This window comes from Planococcus citri, chromosome 5 (genome assembly GCF_950023065.1).
Source record: "Planococcus citri chromosome 5, ihPlaCitr1.1, whole genome shotgun sequence".
In the NCBI taxonomy this organism is placed as follows: Eukaryota; Metazoa; Arthropoda; class Insecta; order Hemiptera; family Pseudococcidae; genus Planococcus; species Planococcus citri.
This window is the reverse complement of record NC_088681.1, coordinates 8,984,256-9,009,684: the sequence shown is the minus strand read 5'-3', so window position 1 is coordinate 9,009,684 and position 25,429 is coordinate 8,984,256. Positions and strand designations below refer to the sequence as shown.

Genomic DNA, 25,429 nt, shown 5'->3' with positions numbered 1-25,429 from the left:
TTATAATTTTAATTAACTAATTGGTAAATAAATATTCATTCTAAGTAAGCCCTCTTCTGGTATACGGTACGGATTTTTTAATGCGTTTAATAGTCCGTGTAAAAACCTGTAGAATGATCTTTTCTAGCGAGCTTAATCGCATTATCGCCAAATACGAGTAACCTGAAATATCTACCGCCAACGAGGCGGCCATTTTTAAGTATCTCAAATCGCCAACAAATTCGTTTACATTCGTCGTTAATTTTTAAACGGCTAATTACGCCTTCTTCCCGTCTTCTACCTCTTTTCTCTGGCGGATTCTCATTTCATCATTATCCGCGGCGAACAATTAAAAAGGATTATTTAGCGTATTTTTTTTCATCATCAAAGCGGAGATGAAAAAAATTTAAAAGAAGAAAAAATTGCGATGAAATTAAAGGCACTTGTAGGTTTCGCTTTTACAGGTGGGTACGTCGCGTCGCGTCGATGTCGTCGTCGTACATCGTTAAATTATTTTCCACCCACGATTACTGCTCTTTATTATATCGAAAGTTATTTTCGAGATGTTCAAAAATAACTCGAGAAACACGACGAAAACAAAAATGCCTGAAAGAGTATAATAAATGTGCTAGATATTTATACTCTTTAGTATAAAAATATCCATCAAAATACAAGAAAAGCGAATTCAAGAGATGAAGAAACCCGCGTATTTTCCAAACTTCCTTACTTCCCACGCGGAATTTCCTTTTGGCCTTTTAACGCATATGTATAAATATGTTGACATAGGTTCGTAAATCAAGGAGCATAAAATTTAATACGATGAGTAGGTATAGTTTTGAAGCGTGTTTATTTGCGTTACCTACGTCATTTGTCGTAATTTATTAGAAATGAAATCGAATCGAAGGCGGAATTTGGGATCCAAATAAAGTTGGATCGAAAAATGCAAAAATACCCCACCAGCCCAAATTTTAGGAGTTGACGTCTATTTCTGGAATTTTGGATAATTTTTGAAAATCATTCTCGAGCCAAGAAAGAGTCTTTTTTACAAAAGCTCAATTTTTGCATGAAAGGGTGGAGAGGGGAGGGCCGGACTCAGTGTTTTTCTAAATTTTTTCATTATTCAATTGAAAATTCGACAGGAAAAATTCAAAATTCTGAAATCTTCAATTTTTTCTCAATTTATTATTGCTTGAGAAACAAAAGGACTCGCACGAAATTTTTTGAACGGGACAAAAATTCATCACCAACTGAAATTTTAAGCGCTGAAGTGTATTTTTCGATTTTCGGTGAATTTTTGAAATTCAAATTTAAGCTAAAAATGAGAAAAAAAATCAAAATTTTTCCAAATTAGTGAAGAAAGCTGAAATTTGAAATTGTACCCTATTTTCGACCTGCCCAACCGATTTGAAACAGTTTCAAACCGTGTTGAGCTTTTCTGGAGCTTCCAGCAGATTTTTTTAACTTAGAATTTCCTCAAAATTTCATCAAGTGCAGTTGGAAAGCCGAAATTTACTCTCCACATTTTTATTTAATACGATATGAAGTCGACAGTAGGTGGGTTCAAGTCGTTTTGAAGCTTTTAGCTACTTTTTGAAAATTCCAGTTTTCAAAAAAGCGCCATGAGACCTGTTCGGATAATCTTAAGCACGCATGCTCGAGATCGGTGCTCCTTGATGACCTTCATGGCCGATTTGTCCATCGATTTCATACTTAGGTACATTTGAAAAAAAATTTAAAAATTCACTATTCCGCCTCTGTATTAGGTAAAAAGATAAAATTCAGTTTAAATACTGTTTTCGACATTCAGAACTTGATTACAGACAGATTCAATTTGTTTTGGAGCCACCATCGGCTATTTGGAAACTTCAGTTTTTGAAAAAAAATGCCACAAAAATCTACATATCTGAATTAACTTTAGCACGTACTTTGAAAAGTGAATTTCAGCTTTCCTACTCCATTTGATGACATTATGTAGAAATTTCAAGTTTCAAAAATTTACTGGAGGCTCCAGCAATTTTCAAAAAGTTGCTGGAGGCTTCAAAACGACTTGAAATCTACCTGAAGTCGACTTCAAATCACATTTAAATCAGTTTTCAGAACGAATCCGACTGCATTTTAAAAGATTCAAAAATGAGCATATGGGGCTCCAGCAATTTCCAAAAATTTGTTGGAAGCTCCAAAACGACTTGAAATCCATCAGCAGTCGACTTCATATCGCATTGAAGTAAGTTCGCAGAATGAATTTCGGCTTTAGAACAGTATTTTAAATTTCAAAAATCTGCTGGAGGCTCCAGCAATTTCAAAAAAGTTTCTGCAAGCTTCGAAAGGACTTGAGATCACCCTGCAGTCGACTTAATATCGTATTGAAATTAGTTTGCAGAGTGAATTTCGGCTTTACAACTGTATTTGAAATTTCAAAAATTTGCTGGAGGCTTCAGTAATTTTCAAAAAGTTTCTGGAAGCTCCAAAACAACTTGAAATTTACCTGAAGTCGATTTCACATCGTATTGAAATTAGTTTGCAGAATGAATTTTGACTTTACAACTGTATTTTAAATTTTAAAAATCTGCTGGAGGCTCCAGTAATTTTCAAAACCCCACTGGAGGCTCCAACACGATTTGAAATCCACCAGGAGTCGACCTCATATCGTATTGAAATTAGTTTTCAGAATGAATTTCAGCTTTACAACGGTATTTGAAATTTCAAAGATCTGCTGGAGGCTCCAGCAATTTCAAAAAAGTCACTGGAAGCTCCGAAACGACTTGAAATTCACTAACAGTCGACTTCGTATCGTATTGAAGTTAGTTTGCAGAATGAATTTTGACTTTACAACCGTGTTTGAAATTTCAAAAATGTGCTGGAGGCTCCAATAATTTTCAAAAAGTTGCTGGAGGCTTCAAAACTACTTGAAATCTACCTGAAGTCGACTTCATATCACATTTAAATCAGTTTGTAGAATGAATTTCGGCTTTACAACTGTATTTGAAATTTCAAAAATCTGCTGGAGGCTCCAGTAATTTTCAAAAAGTTGCTGGAGACCCAAAAACGACTTGAAATTCGCTTGCAGTCAACTTTATATCGATATATCGTATTGAAATTGGCTTTCAGAATAAATTTTGGTTTTCCCATTGCGTTTAAAGTTTCAAAAATCTACTGGAGGCTCCGGTAATTTTCAAAAAGTCGCTGCAGACACAAAACGACTTGAAATTTGCTCGCAGTCAACTTCATTATCGTATTGAAAGTTTAATTTGCGGAATGAATAAAATCTGCTGGAGGCTCCAGAACTGCTCAAAACAGTTCGAAACTGTTTTCGATCGATTTGGCTGATCGGAAATATGTACTTACAGTACATCCCACATTTCAACTCTTCTGTTCAATTTGGGAAACATTTTGATTTTTTCCCATTTTTGGCCTAAATTTGAATCAACTGTTCATCAAAAATAGAAAAATGCACTTTAGCGCTTGAAATTGTGACTTGTGATGAATTTTTGCCTGCTCTTTCGATCTAGGTTTGTCCAGCTCAAACCATTTCATGCGAGTCCTATGTTCGAACGCGAAATCTGCTATTTCGACTGACTAGTCAATCATAATGGCCGCCATTTTGTTACTAAGGCCATCTTTTTTTTTTACAAATTTGCTTTAAAATGTTCCTCAAGATGTTCCCTTCAAGAAAAAAGTTGTTCCAGAAGATCGGCGGTGGGGAGGGGGTTGCAATTATTCCTAGTATTTTGTCTCAAAATTTCTACATTGACCTTCAGATTACCTACTAAATTTCAAAATTCGAATTCAACATTTCTCTACTCGCCAGTTTTTTACCTTTGAAAATATGTACCTAGATAGTTTTCCTTGCAATAGTTTCTCAGAATTCCACGACGGAAAATTCTTCCAAGCCTCATCCGAAGAGAAAAAATTCATTCAGCAACAATTGCGAGATTTTTATTAAATCTCGACATGGTGAAAATGAAATTTCGGTAAATGTGTGTTTGGTTTTCGTACTCGTACGTAGAGGAAAGTGGAAAACGCCCGCTACGGGAATTTATACGACCAGGGCTGAGTCGAGTATTTGAAATTGCGTTAAATGATAACTGTCGAGGAAAAGTTGATTTATCGTTGTAGGGCTACGTTAGGTCGGATATTGCCGTCAGTTTTGCTGTTTTTTTCTTCTTTTTACCACGAAGCGCACCGAGTGACGACGCTGGAAAACTTGAACTTGCGGCGAATAATTAATATCAAAGTTTGAGATTATTTTTCCTTAAGCGGTGTTATCGCATAATTGGCTGCATTGTTTGGGACTCTGGGCTCGGTGATGAAACTCGTCGCGATGTCTGAAATTCATTTCTCAACAGACTTGAGGTTAGGTTGTACGCAGAGTGATGTGAAGAAAAGCTTACGTATATTTTCAACGAATTTCTATTCGGTTATGAAGCAACAGTCGGTTTGAAGTTCTACCCGACGACGCGACGATGAAAGCTGAAAAAAACCTCGAATTTTCAACTCGAGTATCAATAATTAATGATGTGTCAATTGCGGATAAAATCAACTTGGAACGTGAAACGTGTTCTCTCGTCGACCTATCTGCTGAAGGGTTTTACTCTCGCGTATGGTAAAATACCTAAGTAAGCATAATATGCATACGTGTTTAATTAATTACGAGTTTAATTGGTGATGCGTCATTAAACGTGCTTTCTTGAGGTATACATGTATAAAAGTGACGTGCTCGAAAGTCGAGTCGACTTCATTTTATGGAAAGTTAATCGATGGGATGGGTTTAAGAAATACGTCGTCGTGGTTGAGAAATAAGTAACACCGTGCTACCGTAGAAATAAGCTCAGATTTTAATTACTTATACGCGGTAATTCGAATATTTATCTTGGTACATATTTTAAAGATGCAGATAGATAATTCAGTTTACCTTGGAAGTTGCACAGTTTTCAACTTTGATTCATCTTAGAAGTGAATCGAGCAGCTGAAGGGGATACCAACATTTCGTGAAATGCGAAAGTGCTTTTAAAACTAGATTCTGTTCACTTTTTTCAAAACAAATATAATTGTAAAAAAGTATCGGTTGTTTTGGAAATTGTTGTCAAAAAGTCCAACTTGAAAAAAAATTGTCCATGTCGTGCGCTTTTTCCAAAAATTGGACTAAATTTCGCTTTTTTGACAAAAAAGGCAAAAAATGTGTCTTTTTTAATCATATTTGGAAAAAAGTTTGGCTTTTTGCTAGAACTTTGAATTTTGCTTTTTTTTTTAAAACAAAAACTGCCAAAAATTTTTGCTTTTTTAAAAGTTGAGTAAGTTTTTACATTTTTTGAAAAATGGCTTAGAATTGTCGTTTTTTTACAAAAAGTTACAAAGCTTCACTTTTTTGAGAAGTTGTCCAAAATTTCGACTTTTTAACAAAAATTTTGACTTTCAAACAAAATGTTTCGGGTTTTCAGCACATATGCTAAAAAGACTCACATTTTTTCAAGAATTCCCAAAATGGCCCCCATCTTGATAAAATTATCAAAGTTTTTCGTTTTACCAGAAATTTTTGATATTTCTCTCTTTTACAAAATTTAACAAGTTTCTATCAATTTTTTTTTAAACAAAATTTCACAAAGTCCAACGTTTTTCTCAAAAGTTGCCCAAAATCCTGATTAAGTCGTCCAAAGTCTTGCCTTTTGAACAAAAATTTCAAAAAGCCACCATTTTTTGCTCATTGTCGAAAAGTCTAGCTTTTCTCTAAAATTTTCAAAATCGTCCTTTTGAACATTTTTTTAAAGGATTTTTAGCAAATAATTACCTAACTATGTTGACATGACTCTTTTTTTTTCAAAAAATATTCCAAAGTTTCGATTTCTCCCAAATGTTATTTAAAAGGTCGACTTTTTATTAAAAATTTCGAAAAAAAACTTTTTTTGCCATTAATTTCCAAAAAGTCATGCTTTTTGCTAAAAATCGACAAAATTTCTTACTATTTTGCAAAGTCGGAATCCATTCCGCCAACTAACTTCAATATAATATACAGTCGACTGCCGGTGGATTTAAAGTCGTTTTGGAGCCTACAGCAACTTTTTAAAATTACTGGAACCTCCAGAAGATTTTTGATACTTCAAATGGAGTCAAAAAGCCGAAATTCACTCTGCAAACCAATTTCAATACAATATAAGTCGACTGCAGGTGGATTTCAAGTCGCTTCGGAGCTTCCAGCGACTTTTAGGAAATTACTGGAGCCTCCAGCAGATTTTTAATGTTTCAAATACTGTTGTAAAGCTGGAATTCATTCTGCAAACTAATTTCAATACGATATGCAGTCGACTTTAGGTGGATATGAAGTCATTTTGAAGCTTTCAGCAACTTTTTTAAAATTACTGGAGCCTCCAGCACATTTTTAAACTTTCAAATGCATATGAAAAGCCAAAATTCACTCTGCCAACTAACTTCAATACGATATGAAGTCAACTGCCGGTGGATTTAAAGTCGTTTTGGAGCCTACAGCAACTTTTGGAATATTACTGGAGCCTCCAACTGATTTTTGAAAGTTCTAATTCAGTTGTAAAGTCGAAATTCATTCTGTAAACTAATTTCAATACGATATGTAGTCGACTTCAGGTGGATATTAAGTCGTTTTGACGTTTCCAGCAACTTTTTCGAAATTGCTGGAGCCTCCAGCTGATTTTTGAAATTTCAAATACAGTTGTATAGTCGAAATTCATTCTGCAAACTGATTTCAATAGGATATGAAGTTGACTGCAAGCAAATTTCAAGTCGTTTTGGGATCTCCAGTGACTTTTTGAAAATTACTGGAGCCTCCAGCACATTTTTGAACTTTCAAATGCGTATGAAAAGCCGAAATCCATTCTGAAAACTAATTTCAATACGATATGAAGTTGACCTCAGGTGGATATCAAGTCGTTTTGGAGCTTCCAGCAACTTTTTGAAAATTACTGGAGCCTCCAGCACATTTTTGAACTTTCAAATGCATATGAAGAGCCGGAATTCATTCTGCCAACTAACTTCAATACGATATGAAGTTGACTGTAAGTTGATTTCAAGTCGTTTTGAAGCTTCCAGCAACCTTTTTTGAAATTGCTGGAGCCTCCAGCTGATTTTTGAAAGTTCTAATTCAGTTGTAAAGTCGAAATTCATTCTGTAAACTAATTTCAATACGATATGAAGTCGACTCCAAGCAAATTTCAAGTCGTTTTGGAATCTTCAGCGACTTTTTGAAAATTACTGGAGCCTCCAGCACATTTTTGAACTTTCAAATACGTATGAAAAGCCGAAATCCATTCTGCAAACTAATTCCAATACGATATGAAGTCGACTGTAGATGAATTTCAAGTCGTTTGGGAGCCTCCAGTAAATTTTTGAAAATTGAAATTTCCACAAAATTTCATCAAATGGTGTGGGAAAGCCGAGAGTCTCTCTGTACAGTCCTTGCTGAAGTTATTTCGGACAGATTTTGAAGCTGCTGGAGGCTCCAAACGGATTGAACCTGTCTGCAATACACTTTACAGCGTCAAAAATAGGATGTGAACTGAATTTCATCTTTTTACCTCAAACAGTAGCGGAAGGGTGAATTTTAAAAATTTTCAAATAAGTATTGTCCAAAGTCTTGCATTTTCGACAGAAACTTCAAAAAATTCCTTCCATTAAGCTAATATTGTAAAAGTTTTGCCACAAAGCTGCAAAATAGTTACAACTTTTTAAGATTAAAATCCAGAACGATCCATTAAAAACGTTTATTGTTTTATCATTTTTTTTCCTGCATTGAAATATTACTTATTTGCTCACGTTTTGTCACTTATCTGGTCACTTTTTTGAGCTTCTTAAATTACATTACCACAGCTGTAGTGTAGAATTCGGATAAATGTTTTTTGTATTCGAGTTTTTTTTTTTTTTTTTTTTGAATGAATTTTCTGGCAATGATTTAAAATTCCATTCGCATCAGTTTCACATGTTTTTGAGATGATTTCAAATTAATTTTATTCCCTTCAAATGCGAAAAATATACCTTAAGAAGTGCGGTTTTCGCCTTTCATCTCTCATCGAGTCCAATAATTATATTCACATACAAAATATTTTTTCTCAAAATCGTTGAACCCAAGTACAAAAATCTTGGCCATTTGACACGACCCTGCTACATAATAAAGTAAATTCCATGATAACAATAATACACACTCACCTTGAATTCGCCAATCGATGTTTGATTTCTGGGCTTGACTTTACAGACTTTAAATTCAATACCATCGAACTCCAATCGATGCGATAACTGTCGTTGAAAAGTTTGATGTCTCGTGGGCACAGATGGCATTGTTATTTGTCGCAGTACCTTTAAAAAAGAAAACACACGATATCAATACAAATACGAAATACCTAATACGAGTACAAAAAGTATCTATAGGTACCTATATGTAATGGATACCTGCAATTACCATCAAAACGAAAAACTAATTCATTTATTCAACTAACTCAATCGATATGTATTTTTTTCCACTCTCAACTTCTAACAAGCACGTGCACTAAATAAAAAACAAGACAACACGTCTAACTCTTTGTAAAATTCTTCATAATCGATCTCGTACCAAACGACACTGCTACTCGTAGACGGGCCAGAATATCTAACATTTGACAGTAATTGACTTTTGTGTACAGAAAATAATCACCCAGAAAGTGCATTAATTTAATTTAAGAACCGACAAGCGAAAGGCACAAGTTGGTTTCGCAAAAACGGGCTAAAATGCTGGTGCTGGTATCTTGGAAAAAGCTAAATGTTGATTAAGAAAGTTCGCATTTGGTATGTTTCATGGTTTAATAACTTTATAACAAAGTTTGATGATTCGTTGCCGGTGTTTGCTCCTCATCTGAGTGTTTAATGTGGTCGCAAATTTCATCTGTACCGTGTCGCTCGACGATCCGCATGTACGTGTACTTAGTATATTTTCTCATTCGGTTTCAATACGTCTACTCGAATACTTCTCACATGATGGAACATGAGATAAGAATTATCATACGACGACTCGTACTCGTATTTTAAAACGCGTGTACGAGTATTTTATTTTGTCGCTAGGTTATCGAATTGGAATCGCGATTCGAGAAACGAAAGTTGCTCGTAACGTTGAGTTAATTTAGTTATAGTATAACGTAGGTATGGTATGGTATGTGTAAATGGTTACTAGGCTTTTGGCGATACCATACGATGCCATGCCAAGTCCCAAAAGGTACTCGAATCCGTCGAGAAATATGTACTTTGTATGCTCGCGAAATAATTCACGAGTAATCGGGGTTATCTTATGTATGGTAGATGGATTGGTGACCTAATTCACCTTGTGTTATGAACAGTGCCTCAGGTGTTTGGTATTTCATATTTGTTCATTTTATACGTTTAAAGTCGACTAGAGCTGTTATCTTCTGAGATGGATGAAAAATTCAGCTTCCAAATGGTTATTCTTTTCATTTAACGTGGTATCCTTTTGTTTTTGGAAGAGAGAAATGATTCGGATTAGACGATTCAAGGTTCATGTTTATCAATATTTTTAGGTTATTTTTGGGTCTAATAGAGAAAGTGCTAGGGACGTGCATTCGTTCTAATAAAAAAAAATACGGTCTTAAGTGTTCAGAATCTTCAAAAACATACTCAGTAAACTATTCCAAATTTCCAGTCCTCACCCTTGAAACTGAAAATCTCAAAAATTCAGAATTTCAGCAACTCAAATTCATAAATCTAGATTTTTGGTCAAAGCCAATATATCATTTTTCTTGGAAAGTGAGAATCTGCCTCTTTTGGTGTGCTTTTTCTCAAATTCTTCAAGTTTCCTAATTTTGTTGCTTTGTTTACCAACTCCTTGATCGGATACTACAAAGCCTAGGTGATCTGCTTGATCACTAAGTTGAAAAACTTTCTCTAATCTTGTGATCATTTCTTCAAAAGTTTTACCAGAAACTGTAATATCATCTACATATTTCATGATTCCATCTTCATTACCCTTACAACAATGACCATGCTTATTTCGATGTGAATGTCGACCCATCCACATCCATCACTTTTGGATGCCACATGTCTATGTGAATTTCAACCCTGTGTCGAGCTAGGTAATTGTTGATGTAATTGTCGACTGATGTTGATCTGCATTTGTGTCGACAATTGGCTCGACACAGGGTCAAAATTCACATCGACATGGGGCATCCAAAAGTGACGGATGTGGATGGATCGACATTCACATCGAAATTTAAGTGGACCTCCTGCTTTGTAAAATTATAAAATTTGAGTTTGAAAATTTGTAAGTTTTTTTCCAAAAATTATTTCCTTTGATGTGGCTATTGCTCATGCTGAAAACAGCATCAACACAAAGTCCACTTCCAAAGAAGTACAGACATAAAGTCTGTACAATCATATAGTTGAACAGAAATTCCTTATATCAAAGATGGTGCAATACTTTATCTAAGAGTACTAAACTAATCCATTTTTCATGTTGACATGTCAATGTTAATGTTGATGTGAAATTCGACACAAACAAATACATCCACAATATCAACATCATATGTGACGCTCTGAGCGATACCATACCATATGTCGGCAAAATTTTTTTTTGTTTTATTGTGGCTTCTGGTAGTGTTTTTCTTCCTCTTTTCAATGGTGCAAACAGATTTTCAAAATATTAAAATCTGACAAATTTGCGAAATTTTAAAGTTGCGTATTTTTTGAAATTCAAAAACCAAAATTTTGAGAAAAACGTTTTTGAAAGTTTGGGTTATTTTTGTAAGTGAACAGTAATTTTTTTTTTTGATTTTCTTCATCTTTTAATGGTTTTACATCATTTTCAGTTGATACGGACTACACCGACTTATGGTATGATTTCAGTTTGAAGAAAAGCACTTTCGTAAAACAGGTTTTTCACCACTAAAACGACGTGTTTGAGATCGGTGGGTACACCCATTCCAAAGTATAGGCTTCATAGTATATAAATCGACAAATTTTTTTTTTTGATATTTTCTGACTTTTTCCATGAAAACGCGATTATCTCAAAAAAAAGTTTCCCGACTTATGGTATGGTATCGCTCAGAGCGTCACATATCATCTACAACTCCAAACTGTGGAATAATTTCATCAATGCCCTAAAAAAATCGTTTTCCTCATTGAACAAGATCATATTTTTGAATGTTTACTAAACTTTTAAACACTAAAACAGAAATTTTAATTCTGAAAAATAAGTTTCGAGCATCAAATTTTACATCTACATGTCGAGATGGCATGTCGAGGTATCAGAAATAATGAGAAAATTTTGAAACTTTTCATTTACCTGGCTTTTGTACGGACAGACGAGTCCTACTAAATAATTAATTGATCACTTTTCCATCATTATGTTGGAAAAAAACATAGTTGATGTAAATGTTGATGTCAACAATTGTTGTGCAGGTATCAATCACTTGATTGATCATGTGAACAAATTTGCCTGATGAAATTTTTAATCCATAAGGAAGTCTGGTAAATTCATAGACCTGCCCCTCAACTTGGATTGCTACAAATTTTTGTGAATCTGGATCCAATACTAGCTGCCAGAATCCTGCCGTAAAGTCTAAGGTACAGAATAATCTGTCTCCAGCATTATCATAGATCATACTGGAAATCGTATTAGGTTCTGTAAGTACATTGATCAAAAACTTATTTAATTCATCTGCGTCGAGACATAGACGAATGTCACCCTTTTTCTTACCGACAGGAGCTAAAGTATCGATGTAAGGTTCCGGAAAAAATAAAATTTTAAAAATGTATGGGATTTTGAATTGAAAATTTGAATTACATATTTTTGGATTGATCGCCCAACATAGGATTCTCAAATCGTTTTTTTTTAATTTTCAAACGTTCTGGAACCTCTAAAGCAAAATCTGTCCTCTTGAGAATCTTTAAATTTCACCAGAAGAGCTGGACATTGACTTGAGCTGCTGAAATTTTGGTTCCCAGCTGCTTTCAAATAGTTTGAGCTGAACTGTGAGATACATTTTTTTGAATTTTCTGCACAAAATAAACAATTTTCAGCCATTTTGCTAAAAAGAAAACATTTTTGTCATTTTCAAAAAAGTGAGAATTTTTGACAATTTTTGGCAGAGAAGTGAGGACTTTCTGACAGTGAAAAAATAGAGATGTCTTGACATTTTTTTTGGCCAAAAATTATAGTTTTTGACCATTTTGCTAAAAATTTGAAAAAATTTAGAATTTTTGACAATTTTTAGCAAAAAGCAAAATTTTGACAGTTTTTGGAAAAAACAGGAGTTCATGGAAATATTTTTCAAAAAAGTGATACTTTTTAGCAATATCTGACAAATAAGTGAGACTTTCGCTTAATTTTCGGAAAAAATAAGCTTTTTTTGTGCAATAAAACAATTTTTATAACCATTTTTCTAGAAAGCACACATTTTTGGAAATTTTAAAAAAAGTGGGAATTCAACAATGATTATATGACAAAGAAGTAATACTTTTTTAGCAATTTCTGGGAAAAAGGTAAAAAAATTAAGCATTGTAGAAAAAATAAAATATTTTGGAATTTTTTGCAGAAAAAAACGCGACAATTTTCGAACCATTTCGTTAGAAATCAAAAATTTCTGTGGACTGATTTTTAGAAATCCCTAGAAATTTTGACCATTTTAGCAAAAGCACGATTTTTTAAAGAAAAATAGGTAAAAAGCAGCACTTTTTGTGAATTTAAAGTGGTATTTTTTTTAGCAATTTTTGAAAAAAATGAGATTTTTTGGAAATTTTTACAAAAAAAAAACAATTTTTTTAGCCATTTTTAGCTGAATACTTGTAAACTTTTTTTTTAAATACTTAAGGATTTTTTTTTTGCAATTTGTAGCGAAGAGAACATTGACAATAATTTCACCTCGAAACAGAGAACTTTTTGGGAAATATTGACGAAAAAGTGAGATTTTTTAGCAGTTTTGTAAAAAAAGCAAGACTTCGACGATTTAGGCAAAAATTAGAACCTTTTTTGTTGGATGATAAAGAGTGAAAAAATGATATTTTTTCTCAAATTCTGTCAGAAAAGGGAGAATTTGATGGGCACTTTTCGAAAATGTGTGATACTTTTTGGAACTTCTTGCGAGAAACTACAATTTTCAGCTGTTTTACTGAAAAACAAAAGTTTCTGTAAGTTAATAAATTTTAAAAAAAAAAAAAAACGAGAAATTTAGGCAATTTTTTTTACAATTTCAGCAGAAAGCATAATTTTTTAGGAACTATATTAAATTGGCAACCAACATAAAAAAGCAAGACTTTGGAACATCGTTTGAAAAACATCAGATTTTTTTTCGGGCTGTACATATAACTTTTAAAAAACGACAACTTTCATTCATTTTGCTACAAAACAACGAAAAAACGAGAATTCTCGACAAGTTTTGCAAAAAAGTGGAGATTTTTGAACAATTTTTGAAAAATTTGAAATTTTTTGGCATTTTTTCAACAAAAAACGCAGTTTTTAGCCTTTTTGCTAAAAATCTGAAAAAGTTGGAATTTTTGAGAATTTTTAGCAGACTTTTGCAATAGAAAGAATTAATATTTTCTTTTTTTTTTTTTTGCAATTTTGGTCAAACAAACAAGAATTTTGAGCAATCGTGAATAAAATATAATAAGACTTTTTGAAATTTTCTGCAAAAAAAACGACATTTTTTAGCCATTTCACTAAAATCTGCATAGTTCTTGTAAATTTTTGAAAAAATGAGATTTTTTGACAATTTTTGCCAAAAAGCAAGACTTTTTAGGAGCAAAAAAAATGCTTTCCTCAAAAAGCGAGTCTTTGTGGCAATTTCTGGCAAAAAAACGACATTTTTGGGTATTTTTTAGGAGAATGAGGAGAAAGATAATTTTTGGAACTTTTTGCAAAAAAACTGCAATTTTTAGCAAAAAACGAGATTTTTTCGCAATTTTGACAAAAGGGAAAATTGTGTGCTGTTTTTAGCAGAAAGCAAGAGACTTCGACAACTTCAGCAAAAGGCACGGCTTTGTGACTGTTACGTTGGAAAGACACAATGTACCCAGTTTTAACATTTACGCTTGGTATGTGATCGAGTACGACCTCTGCACTTCTTACTTTGGTCGATTCAAACCAATAAAGAGTGCAATGTTCGTTCAACTTTTTGCTATATTGCTCTACGTCTTCGTCTTTCTTTTTTATCACCAAACGATTTATTTAAAATTAGAAAAATATTGCTACTTTTCGCTTTCAAATCGACTAAAAATTATTAAAATACCTTATTTCGCTCGAAAGCTCCAAACTATTTTATGTAGTAAGTAAATCGAAATTCGAAAAATGTGTCTCGCTCGTAAAAACGAAAAAGCAGAAATATTTTTCAATTTAAAAATGCAAAGTGAAGCAAAAAAGAAAACCAACGAACTCGCGAACTTATTTTTTCGAAAAAAAAAGCACAAGCGGAGAAAAAAAATCAAATAAATTCTTATAAATTATTGCCCTTTTCATTGCGCTTCAAACACCGAAAGTCAATTAAGAATTCACTTTTAATGCGTGAAAGACGAAAATAAATTTCCAGTTGCACTTCTCGTCGACGTTCTCGTTCTCGTTTATTTTCCTCATAGGGTACCTACCTACGTTTTGTTTTTTACACCGTGAACGTAATGAATAAATTAAAAATCCTATTAAGTATGTGTTCTCTCATTGAAAGAAAAATATGAAAAGAGATTAATTTTTTTACCTTGGGCGATGCGATGTTAGTAATTTAAAAATTAAAAATTCAATTCGTTTCGGTGTTCGAAAAGAAGAAAAGAAACTAGTGTCGAGGAAATTTTCTAGATACTTGTTTCCAAAGTCGATTCGAGGTATGTATTAAAAAAAAAAAAAGAAAATTATTTCTATTTACGGCGAATCGGGTATGCAATTTATTCAACACGTGATCCTCGCGATGAATTTCGTATTTACGGCGAATCGAGTATGCAATTTATTTAACACGTAATAGTATTATAAGAAATGGTGGTTGGAATCTACATGGTAGACGATACTGCCTAATGGAAAATAATACGTACAGGGACGTGTACTTTTACCAAATCCATACATAAGAGAATATTTCCTCCTTGAAAGTTATACATGGTACCTAGTTGTCGACTTAATACATTTAAATGTTGAAATGTCACTAGACCGGAGAACACGATGCTTTTAACGAAGCTACAACGAGTCGAGCTCGTCGTATATATCGTAATTAATCTCACGCTATACGCGTAGTTAGACCTTTGAAAAGTTTAAATGGACTCGAAACGAGTAAAATGTTTATTTAGGTGAGAAATTATTCATTTAGGGGCGGATCGCGCGCGCCAGATTAGTACATCTGGTGTAAAAAGTCAGCGTAAAATGAGCCCGCAGCTTGTAGGCCTAACTATACTTTGTTAAACGTGACGTTGTATATTCGCAGCTCCAGAAGAGAGCAAAAAATTACAAAAGTATTCAAGGTCGCGAGTCTTTTAAAGCGATAATTTTTCTCACAACTTTCTCCGTAGTTCGAAATACGAGTAAGCGAAAGTATCCGACAATGAATTTATTCCTACGAAAGACTTTTCGCACATTATTATACGACCGAATACTCGTACATTTAGCTACATCAAGTTTTTCTCATTTTTAGAGTAATTTTTCCGCGTGTCAAAAATGCTAAAAGAGGAACTCATAAAGCCCTGCTACTTGTTAAAATTGTAAAAGTGTTGCTTTTTGAAAAAAAAAAAAAATAGGCAAAATTCTTCCTGTCTAGCGAAATTGCAAAACAATTTCATTTTTATAAAAATAATTGTCCTGAAGTCTAGCTTTTTGGAATTATAATTGGTACAAATTGTCGCTATTTTGCAAAAAATTCAAAAAAATATCATTTCTATCTATCCCTCCCTAACAAAATACCCAAACATATCGCTTTTTTTTGCCAGAAATAGCTAAAAATTGTGTTTTTTTTCTTGCAAAAAACATTCCAAAAAATCTGAATTTTTTCAAAGTGTCAAAAAAGTCCTGCTTTTTGCAAAAATTGTCAGGATTTTGCTTTTTACTGAAAATTGTCAAAAATTCTTGTTTTTCCAAATATTTAGCAAAATAGCTAAAAATTGTGTAGGGGCAGGGATTGTGCCCATTACATCCACCTAAAGGGAAGAAATGGACCTGAGGGAAGTGGATGCACTGCTGTGTAGTAGTTTTCCACTACAGGCAGCGTAATCTATAGGAACTGGTTTCTGAGCCACTTTCAAGCTAGGTAGAAGACTTTTCTTTAGTATTATTATCAACTGTTGATCCATTCACATGTGATTGTAAACTCAAGGTTAGGGTAATTGTTTTAACCAGTATGACAAGTACATTTATATAAGTCTTTGTTTCAGTCAATTGATTGTATTTATGAATGAGAAGTATAGGACTTTGAGTGTACTTATCCTCTTGAAGTGCACTGAATTTCTGACAACAAAATAGGCCATCCTCCTTGCCTTCGCCAAACCGGTATTAATGTGATATTTAAAGGTAAGTCCCACATCAAGATTTATACCTAGGTCCCTAATAGTGGTTAAGCAACAAAGTTCTTCCTCATTAACTGTGTAAGTATACTTCAAAACATTTTTTTTTTCAAGTAAATGTCATTGTTGCACATTTGGAGATGTTAAGGGACAGTTTATTCTTGATACTCCATTTCACAAACCTATCCAAATCTCCTTGAAGACCCTGACAATCCTTTATATCTTTAATTTTCTTATATATCTTTACATCATCAGCAAAAAGCTGTATTTCTGAATTACGACTATTACCAATGGTAGGTCTAGAGATGTGCAGTCTGAAAAGTGAAAAGTGCTTTTCTTTCAATGAAAAGTTGAAAAGAAAAGTTCCTACTTTTCATCACACTTTTCAGTTTTCACTAAAAAAAAAAAGCGAGTGACCAATCAATTTACTCATCAGAGATCACTGACCACATTTGATAAAGTCAGATATCAAGTTTCATTCTCACCACTCCTCCACCTTCGCAATTCAGCACCCATTTTTGTTATTTTTCACAACATTTTTTACAAAACTGAAAAACCCAAAAATTTAGAGGCTCTAGAAAGGCTCAAAACTACAACTATTCGATTAAGTAGGAGAAAAAAAATGATTTTGTTTTTTTTGTGTGTTATAGATAGGCAAAAAATACATCAATTTGAAGCTCTTACAGAGAGCTTTAAAATGAGACTCAAAAACAATTTACTTTTCACACTTTTCAATGAACTTTTAATTTTTCATTTCACCAAAATTACTTTTCTGAAAAGTGCACATCTGTAGGTAGGTCATTTACAAACAGAAGAAAGAAAAGGGGACCTAAGTTGGAGCCCTAAGGGACACCTGATGAACAGGGGTAAATTTTGGATATTTTATTTTTATTAGAAACATATTGGACTCCACCATTAAGATAAGACCTGAACAGTTTACACAAATTTTGAGAGAAGCCAAGTCTAGCTAGTTTTTGAATCAATAAAATATGGCTTACACTATCAAATGCTTTTTTTAAAATCAGTATATATTACATCTACTTGACCACCTCCATCAAGGGAGCTCAGACTATATTCAACAAAGTTAATTGGCTGTTTTTTTATGATAATGGTGTATTTTTGTAATTTTTAATAAAAAGTGCAGAGGATAAATTTCATTTCTTCACAAAATAGAGAAAAACAAACCAAAAACAAAGATAACGAAAATTTTTGACCATGTACTCGTAATTTGTGTATAATTGTCTGGATAATACGGCTGTCCGGATAAGCGGAAGTCTACTGTACATCAATTGAATAGTGGGCATGTTCATGTATTATTATGGAAGTGTTTTATGCACCCCGGAATCGCCTATGAGCTCTTCTGTGCAGGAGGCGAGTTGAGTTCTGCTCAACTCATGTATGTAAAAGTAGATGTCATCTATCTTCAAGCAGAAGAGGACAGTCCTCTACCTTACATATTGGCGCCCAACGTGGGGCGCCAATATGTAATGGGGAGGGGGTCTGATACTTGTATGAAGTGACTTCTTCCAAATACACAGGGTTGAAGACAGGATCTCTTTGCAACGCATACATGCGAGTTTTGAGTAATATGCACAGTCAATAAATGATTCAATAAATCACAATTATGTGTGTGCTTGTAATAATTTATACTTATTGAATAAGATATAAATTAATTACTAAAACATAGACGAATAATGTACATGACCAAAGCCTAAAACGAGTTCCCTATCACGAGCAGACCCTCATAGCACTGACAAGATCGTCATAGGCCTCAACAAAAGTATTGACATGATTTTACGTGATTGTTGATTGAAAAAAGTCCGAACATTATCCACAAAGGGGGTAATCTAACTATGCTTATGATAATTGATTAAAAATTGACGGTATTTTCAAAAATTATGATGGAAATGCTGATGGTTGTCATTGCTGTCTACATTATTTTGTATCTTCAGTCATGTGCAAGGTTTCAATATATTGTAGATAATTACCTTTGTAGACCCTCTAATCGATATCAAAATTCAGGTTGTCTTGTCGATCCGAAGTTGATGTCAACAATAAGATCGACAAAAGCATCTACAAAATTTTGTCTTGTAAGGTAAACCCGGGTGAGATGCCGCACCGGGAGAGATGCCGCACCTTCAATTTTGGTATGTTGGCAACACTGATTCGCAAATCCAACTGTGTAGAAACATACCTTATACCCAACTACCTTACATGCAACAAAAATATTTCGCCGACCTAACATATTTTGGTCTGTGGAAATCCTTGAAGTTGAAAAGTGATGAAATTTTTTGAAGAATCAATTTTCATGATTTTTAAAACAAAAATTTTCGTTCAAAATACATTCTGAAATTGGTTTTCAAATAGTCCAATGGAAAGTACATTTAATATAGATTAATTTGAGCTATACAACTTTTTCAATATCAAATGATTTGTGAGATCAATTTACGAAAAAAGAAAAAGTCTCAAAATGGGAGAGATGCCGCACATGTGTGCAGGGAGAGATGGCCTATGAAAATTTCATAGTTATAATAATGCTTTTCATTTTTTTAATGGAATTTTTTAAATTTAAGCTCACAAGACACATCCAACACAGAAGACTACTTCTGTGACTTCTGCTTATCTCAAATTTCAAAAAAAAAATTTTCAATACATTTTCAATTATTTACATGCAAAATCCCATAAGCCATCTCACCCATGCACATGGGAGAGATGGCCAAAACAATTTTTTTTTTATTTTTCAAAAAAATCGAAAAATTATTGACCAAAAAAAAAATTGTTCAGGGCCACAGGTACAGAACCTGTACGTAGTACTTTTCACGAAGTATCAAATTTTTTGAGTCATTTTTGCCGAATTTATGACGATTCTAAGAATGGTGCGTCATCTCACCCGGGTTTACCTTATAGTTAGTTACTTTTGTTGATCTAATAATTGTCATCAACTTTGGCATTGGCAAGACAACCTGAATTTTGATATCGATAGAGTGTCTACAAAAGTATTTACAAAATGTCGTCATCGAGTAGATACTTCTGTAGATCTTGTAATCAACATCAACCATCTGGTTAATATTGATGAGGAAGTTGATGTCGATCACAAGATTTATAAAATATTTTTAGAAATTTTGAAGTGTTGCCAACTCATTTGTCGATGTCTGAATCAACAACACAATCAGAAAAATTTTCTAGGTCCAAAAAAAGATGGACTGAATATTCTTTTAAGGCATATATCTTCCCTCAATTACAGCAATGGTTTAGTGGTTATAGAATGTGACAGAAGCAAGTAGGACAGCGGCAACCTGGGTTCAATCCCTACCCAGGGCAAGTTTTTTTCTTTCAAAAAAATTTTTTAGGGTGAAATATTTTTGAGAATAACATTATTTGAATCAAAAAAAGAGTTGGGAGCATTTCCCTCCTCTACACTTGAAAAAATGACACCCATGTCGAGACCTTGTTGAGACAAAAAATGAAGGGAGACGACAGTCGATTGTGATATCAACTTCTCACTCGTCATATTGACATTGGTGTCAACAAATGTTGTGCCAACAAGTGACGGATTAGAGATCTCGTCTTTTCCATCGACTTTGACATCGGTTGTGCTACGTGGTGAATAACATAACTACACGCGTGAACGGCTAATAAAATCATGTTGAAGATGGTTTCTACCTGGACTCGTAAGGGCCTCATTGAACTACTTCAACAGTTAGCACTGGTTTATGGAAGTTTCCATACACAGAGTATGCACTTTTGAGGAACACATCTTCCCTTATGGTGGAAGCTGTGGGCACATTCCCTCCTGGTACAATAGTGTTTTTTTTTGGCAAAAAGGATTTCAAAAAATCTGAATTTTTCAAAATGTCCAAAAAGTTTTGCTTTTTGCTGAAAATTGTGAAAAATGTTCATTTTTTCAAATATTTAGCAAAATGGCTAAAAATTGTGGTTTTTTTTGCAAAAAATATTCCAAAAATCCGAATTTTTTCAACGTGTCAAAAAAGTCCTACTTTTTGCAAAAATTATGAGAAGTTTCCTTTCTGCTGGAAATTGTCAACAGTTCTCATTTTTCTCAAATTACCTAAATAAGTAGGTATATTACTTAACAAAATGGCTGAAAAAAATTTTTGTTGCAAAAAATATTTCAAAAAATCTCAATTTTTTTCAAGTGTTTATAAGTTTTTGCTTTTTTGCCAAAACTGGTCAAAAATGCTCGCTTTTTCAAAACTGACATAAATGCTTCTTTTTAGCAAAATGGCTAAAAATTGTCTCTCTTGTGCAGAAAATTCCTCTCACATTTTTCAAATTTTCTTCAAGTCTCATTTTTTTGACAGAATTTGTGAAAAATGTTGTTTTTTGCCCCCCCCTCCCCTGGTAATTATTTACGTAACAAATTGCTGAACATTGTTAAAATGTCTTGTTTTTTCAACGTATTTCTCTGCCACAAAGTGGTCCAAAATTGTATTTTTTCAGTGTTAGGTACTTTTTTCAAGAAATATTCTGAAAAATATGGCGATTTTTTGCCAATATCGTCAAAAATTCTCCCTTAAGGTAAGTAACAAAAATTTACAAAAATTTTTCTACTTTTCAACATGGTTAAAGATTCTTCAAAGTTTGGCCGAAATTGCCAAAAATCCATTTCTTTTGCTATAAAATGTCGAATCTTGCTTTTCGCCAAAAATTGCATTCTCTGCACTTCTTTGCCAAAAATTGGCGAAAAAGTATCGTTTTTTTTCACCAAAAAGTTGCAAAATAGGCCAATTGAAAAAAAAAATTAAAAACCAGAGTACTTTTTCGAAGTGTTCTGTTTTTTGTTTTGTTTTTTGGTTGATTTTTCGCTACCTTGGTAAACATTTTTTTCATGTTTTGTTACTTTTTTTTTTTTTGATTCAAGTATGCACTGAAGTTTTTTTTTTTGAAAAAAAATTGAGTAGGTACCAGGTACCTATGAGCTCTCTAGCTGTTAAAAGTTCATTTTTGACCACTCCACACTCCACAGCAATTTGAAATTTTTGGAGAAAATCAGTCTATAAAATTGCTGAAGGCCCCAGAATGGCTCAAAACGTGTAATTATCGAAATGTGAGATTTGAATTGAACAAAATTATTCACATTGGTTCACTTCGCTCAAAAAATTCATATTTCAAAATTGAACTCTAGCTTTTCATATGTATTTTTTTTTTCACGAGGTTTCAAGACATGCTCTTTCTATCTAGCTCAGTTTCGTTCAAATCGAAGGGTACCAGGTCAAAATGTTTCCTCGAAAGATAAAGTTACCTACTTATTGGTTTATTTTTTATTGCAGGTTTCAAGATACGCACATGTGTATTGTCGATTTCGACTACAGCCATCGTCGTCGTGTTGGTTAGTTGAGTAAATATGGAACTCGAACGACGCGGCGCAACGAGTCTCGGGTTAATTCGCAGTCACACGGTGAGTGAAATTACCCTCATTATCTTCGTCATTGTGTTATCGGAGCCGATAAAGTCTGCTTTGTTCTCATTGTATAATGATGAGGTTTGCGCATGATGGCGTGTGTTCACCTTTTGGCATTTGTCGTGTATAAGAACTGTAGGTTCCTCATCCTCATACACCACATATACGAGTACCTGCACCTCATCATCTACCTTTCCTATCCAGGCTGTATATGTACGATTGTGTGTACATTTGAGAAAAGGAAATAGGAAATTATGCTTTTGCTTTTACAGTTGTTGTTGTTGTTGATGATGATAACGCGTGCTGGTTTTACAACGAGCATTATTATAAACGCAAAACCAAACTGAGCCTCGTACGTACGCGGCTCGGAAGGGACATTTCTCGCTATGGCCGGCGAATAGTTAAAGATTTATGGGTTTTATCGGCTCGTGCTGCGTGGCCTGGTTATTTTCTATGCATTGCGTATTATACACAGACACACACGATCGCTGAGGTAGAAATTACGCGTTAAATTTTCATTTTTATTGATACGCGCGTTCTTGCGTGGTGCCTGGTGGTTGGTGATGGAAAATAGCGATGCGATGCCGTTTGTCAAATACGAATGTAAAATTATAAATGGATATATTTTTGTATATTAGGTCAAGTTCCCCTTCGTGAGTAGGTATGAGTGTAGTCTGCCTATAGTGGTGGGTTTTTAATTGCTTCGGACGAATGGTCAAAACTGATCAGGTATATCGAATCAATGTTTACAAATCTTTAATTTGGAAAATTCATCGCTTATTATGGGACAGTGTGTAAATAAAAGCGATGTCTCGAGCTATACGTAGACGTACACGAGTCGTGCTTTGTGGGTAGATTTGTTTAAGTATTAATGGTGATTGGGTGAAAGGGTGAAAATTGCCAGAAGTTGATTAGTGCGCATTTTTAAACGACCTTTGAAGTGAAATGTATAAGTATGTACAAATATGTTGATTCAAGAGAAATATTAATCGAAGCGAAAAAAATCAGGAACGAATGTTTGACAGAAGTATGGACAGAGGATCTCGCAAAATAAACTACCAGCGTGAATTTCAGCTGCTCAAATACATTTCTCGAATTTTGGATATTCTTTTTTTGTCATTTCAAATCGGAAAAATTTCTCGTGGAAAAAATAAAAATCTGATCAACTTGACCTAAAAGGCTGAAATTTGGGTTTTACTCTTTCGGTTTTTGAAAAAATACTGCAAAATAGAGTCGAAATAAAATTCAACGTCCATAAATTTAGATTTATGACTTGAAAGGTTAATATTAGAGTACAAAGCTAATTTATTTATTCGTTTTTTTGTTCAACGTTCGTAAACAGCAAAGTCATCTTTATTTTGTTCAAAAAATAATCGTTGGAGAAAATTTTGAATTTAAAACGACACGAACAGATTTAGAAAATATGTATCTAAATCGCTCAAAAATGCTCCAAAGGAGGTAAAAATCGAGTTGAAAGGTGACGAATTTCATTTTGACCCTATTTATGGTATTTTTGACAACTGGAGAATCTGGAAATTTGCTGGAGGCTCCAGAATGGCTCGAAACCATCAGCAATCGATTCGGTAGGTCGAAAATAGAGTATAAACCTAATTTCAGTCATTTTACGTTGGTTTGATCAAATTTTTTTTTTTGGTCAGAATGGGCACAAATTTTAAATTTGAATTTAAGCTGCTGAAATTTGAGCAGGTGGTAAATTTCGAGGTTCTTTTCAATTCCCTTTTTTCGAGTGAAAATTTTTGTCATGGGTTAATACCTACTTATCGCTTGCTAGGACACTCTAATTGAATATGACAATGTGCATTATTGAGAATTCAGATACCTATGTTGATTGTAGAAAGGTATCTTGGATAAAAAATAGCATAATTATTCGAATCCCAGAAGAGGTTGGGGAGAAAGAGGGACATACTCAATCACAAATCAAAAGACTCTCTGAATTTGCATGCTGGTTGAGTTTTTATATTTCGTAAAAAAAAATGATTCTTGATTTTTTTTATGAGTCTAAAAAAGTTATGACCTAAAGTAGAAAATATTGAAGAAATTCAATAAAAATAATTTTATCAACAGATGAAAATTTTAAATTTCTTAGATGAAATGCTTCTGAAGAGCTTATTTCCCTTGGAAAAATCCTTCCCTGGTCTCTTAAGCAACGTTTGTTCCTCTGTAAAGAGTCTTTCAAAGTCGAGGGAAAACATGAAAAAAGAAATTAAAATCGGTGAGAATATTTCCCAGGTTCCAAATGTATCAGAATTTCTATAACTAGCCTTTTTTGTGTGTGTGGGGGGGGGTGAGAAAATACCTATACTTCGAGTATCCGAGTAATGTGGAGTTTCCTGCACAAAGCTCTCCAAGTCACAAAAAAATGGATGGAAAAAAACTTCAAGAAAAATTTTCCATCGATCCATTATCCTAAATTGGCTTTTCTTCATGCAGCTCTCCTTCTCTCCCCTCTCCTCATTGAAAAAAAAATGAAAAATAATAAAAGTTGGTGAACATTTTTCTTGAAAAATTAGGGGTGAGGTTCCCTCTGCGGGGAAAGGTTTAAATCATCAAGATTTTCAATGTCAGACATAGGATGAATTCAACATTTCTTTTTTTTTTTTTTCATTTTTCAAAAGTCAGTAATTTTGGACAGACTCTCCCCCCCCCCTTCCAAAGAAAACACACCCACATCAAAAATATGTTTTTTGCATTGTTTTCAATGTCTGAATCAATAGCATTTTCAATAGTTTGTTTTGAGAGAGTAAGCATACTGGAACATCATTTTTTTGATGGATCAGGAGACAAGATTTTGAGGTTTTTTAAAAATGAAAAGGAGAAATGAGGAATTTGGAAAAATTCCAAAAGAGGATTTCATCTGCTTCTGCCCTCCCCTTCCCACTAGCAATATTCAGGAGACAGGGTGTAATTTTTCCTTGAAAAAGGAATAATTCCACGAAAATCTGACGTATAGAAATAAAATGTTTCTGGAAAATGAGCCTCTTTTTCAATTCCTTGATTTTTTTCAATTTTTGGAGGTTTTCTGCAAGAGGAACAAAATTACTTCGGGATCTTTTGGAGTTCGTTTTTCTTAGAAATGGGGTTCGGGTTTTGAAAGAATTCTGACAGATAGAAATTGAAAATTTTTGATAACATTCGTTTCATCAAAAATAATACCTGGGTACTTACCAACTTTTTAAATTTTTTTCCCTTCTAATTTACCTAAGGGGCTCTCAGCATGACTGGATTTTTAGTTGAGGGTATAAAAGTTTTAAGGGGATTCAAGTTCCACATTTTGATCATTGAGAAAGGGGAGGTGGGGTCAAAACTATGAAATAGTGCATTTCTGATAGAAGTGGACCCTGTCTAAGAATTACATCATTATTTCCAAAAATTTTGAGAAATTCTCGCTATGACAAAATCGCTAAAAGTAATCGTTTTTTTGATGAAAAGTTCTAAAAAGATTCTTTTTTTCAAAAAATATGCTTTTTTAGTTTTTTGCAAAATTGTAAAAGTCTTGCTTTTTGCCAAAAATTGAAAAAAAAATCTCTTTTTGCCAGTAAT

The 25,429-nt window shown here is 33.5% G+C and overlaps 1 protein-coding gene across 1 annotated transcript in view; it reads right to left on the bottom strand.

Annotated features, from left to right (window-relative positions):
- The window catches only part of LOC135848980 (synaptotagmin-10-like), a 286,616-nt gene that overhangs the window by 209,909 nt on the left and 51,278 nt on the right, over positions 1-25,429 (bottom strand). The window contains exon 4 of the mRNA XM_065369095.1: positions 8,149-8,295. Coding sequence (XP_065225167.1) covers positions 8,149-8,295 — 147 coding nt within the window. The remainder of the gene's footprint in view (positions 1-8,148; positions 8,296-25,429) is intronic.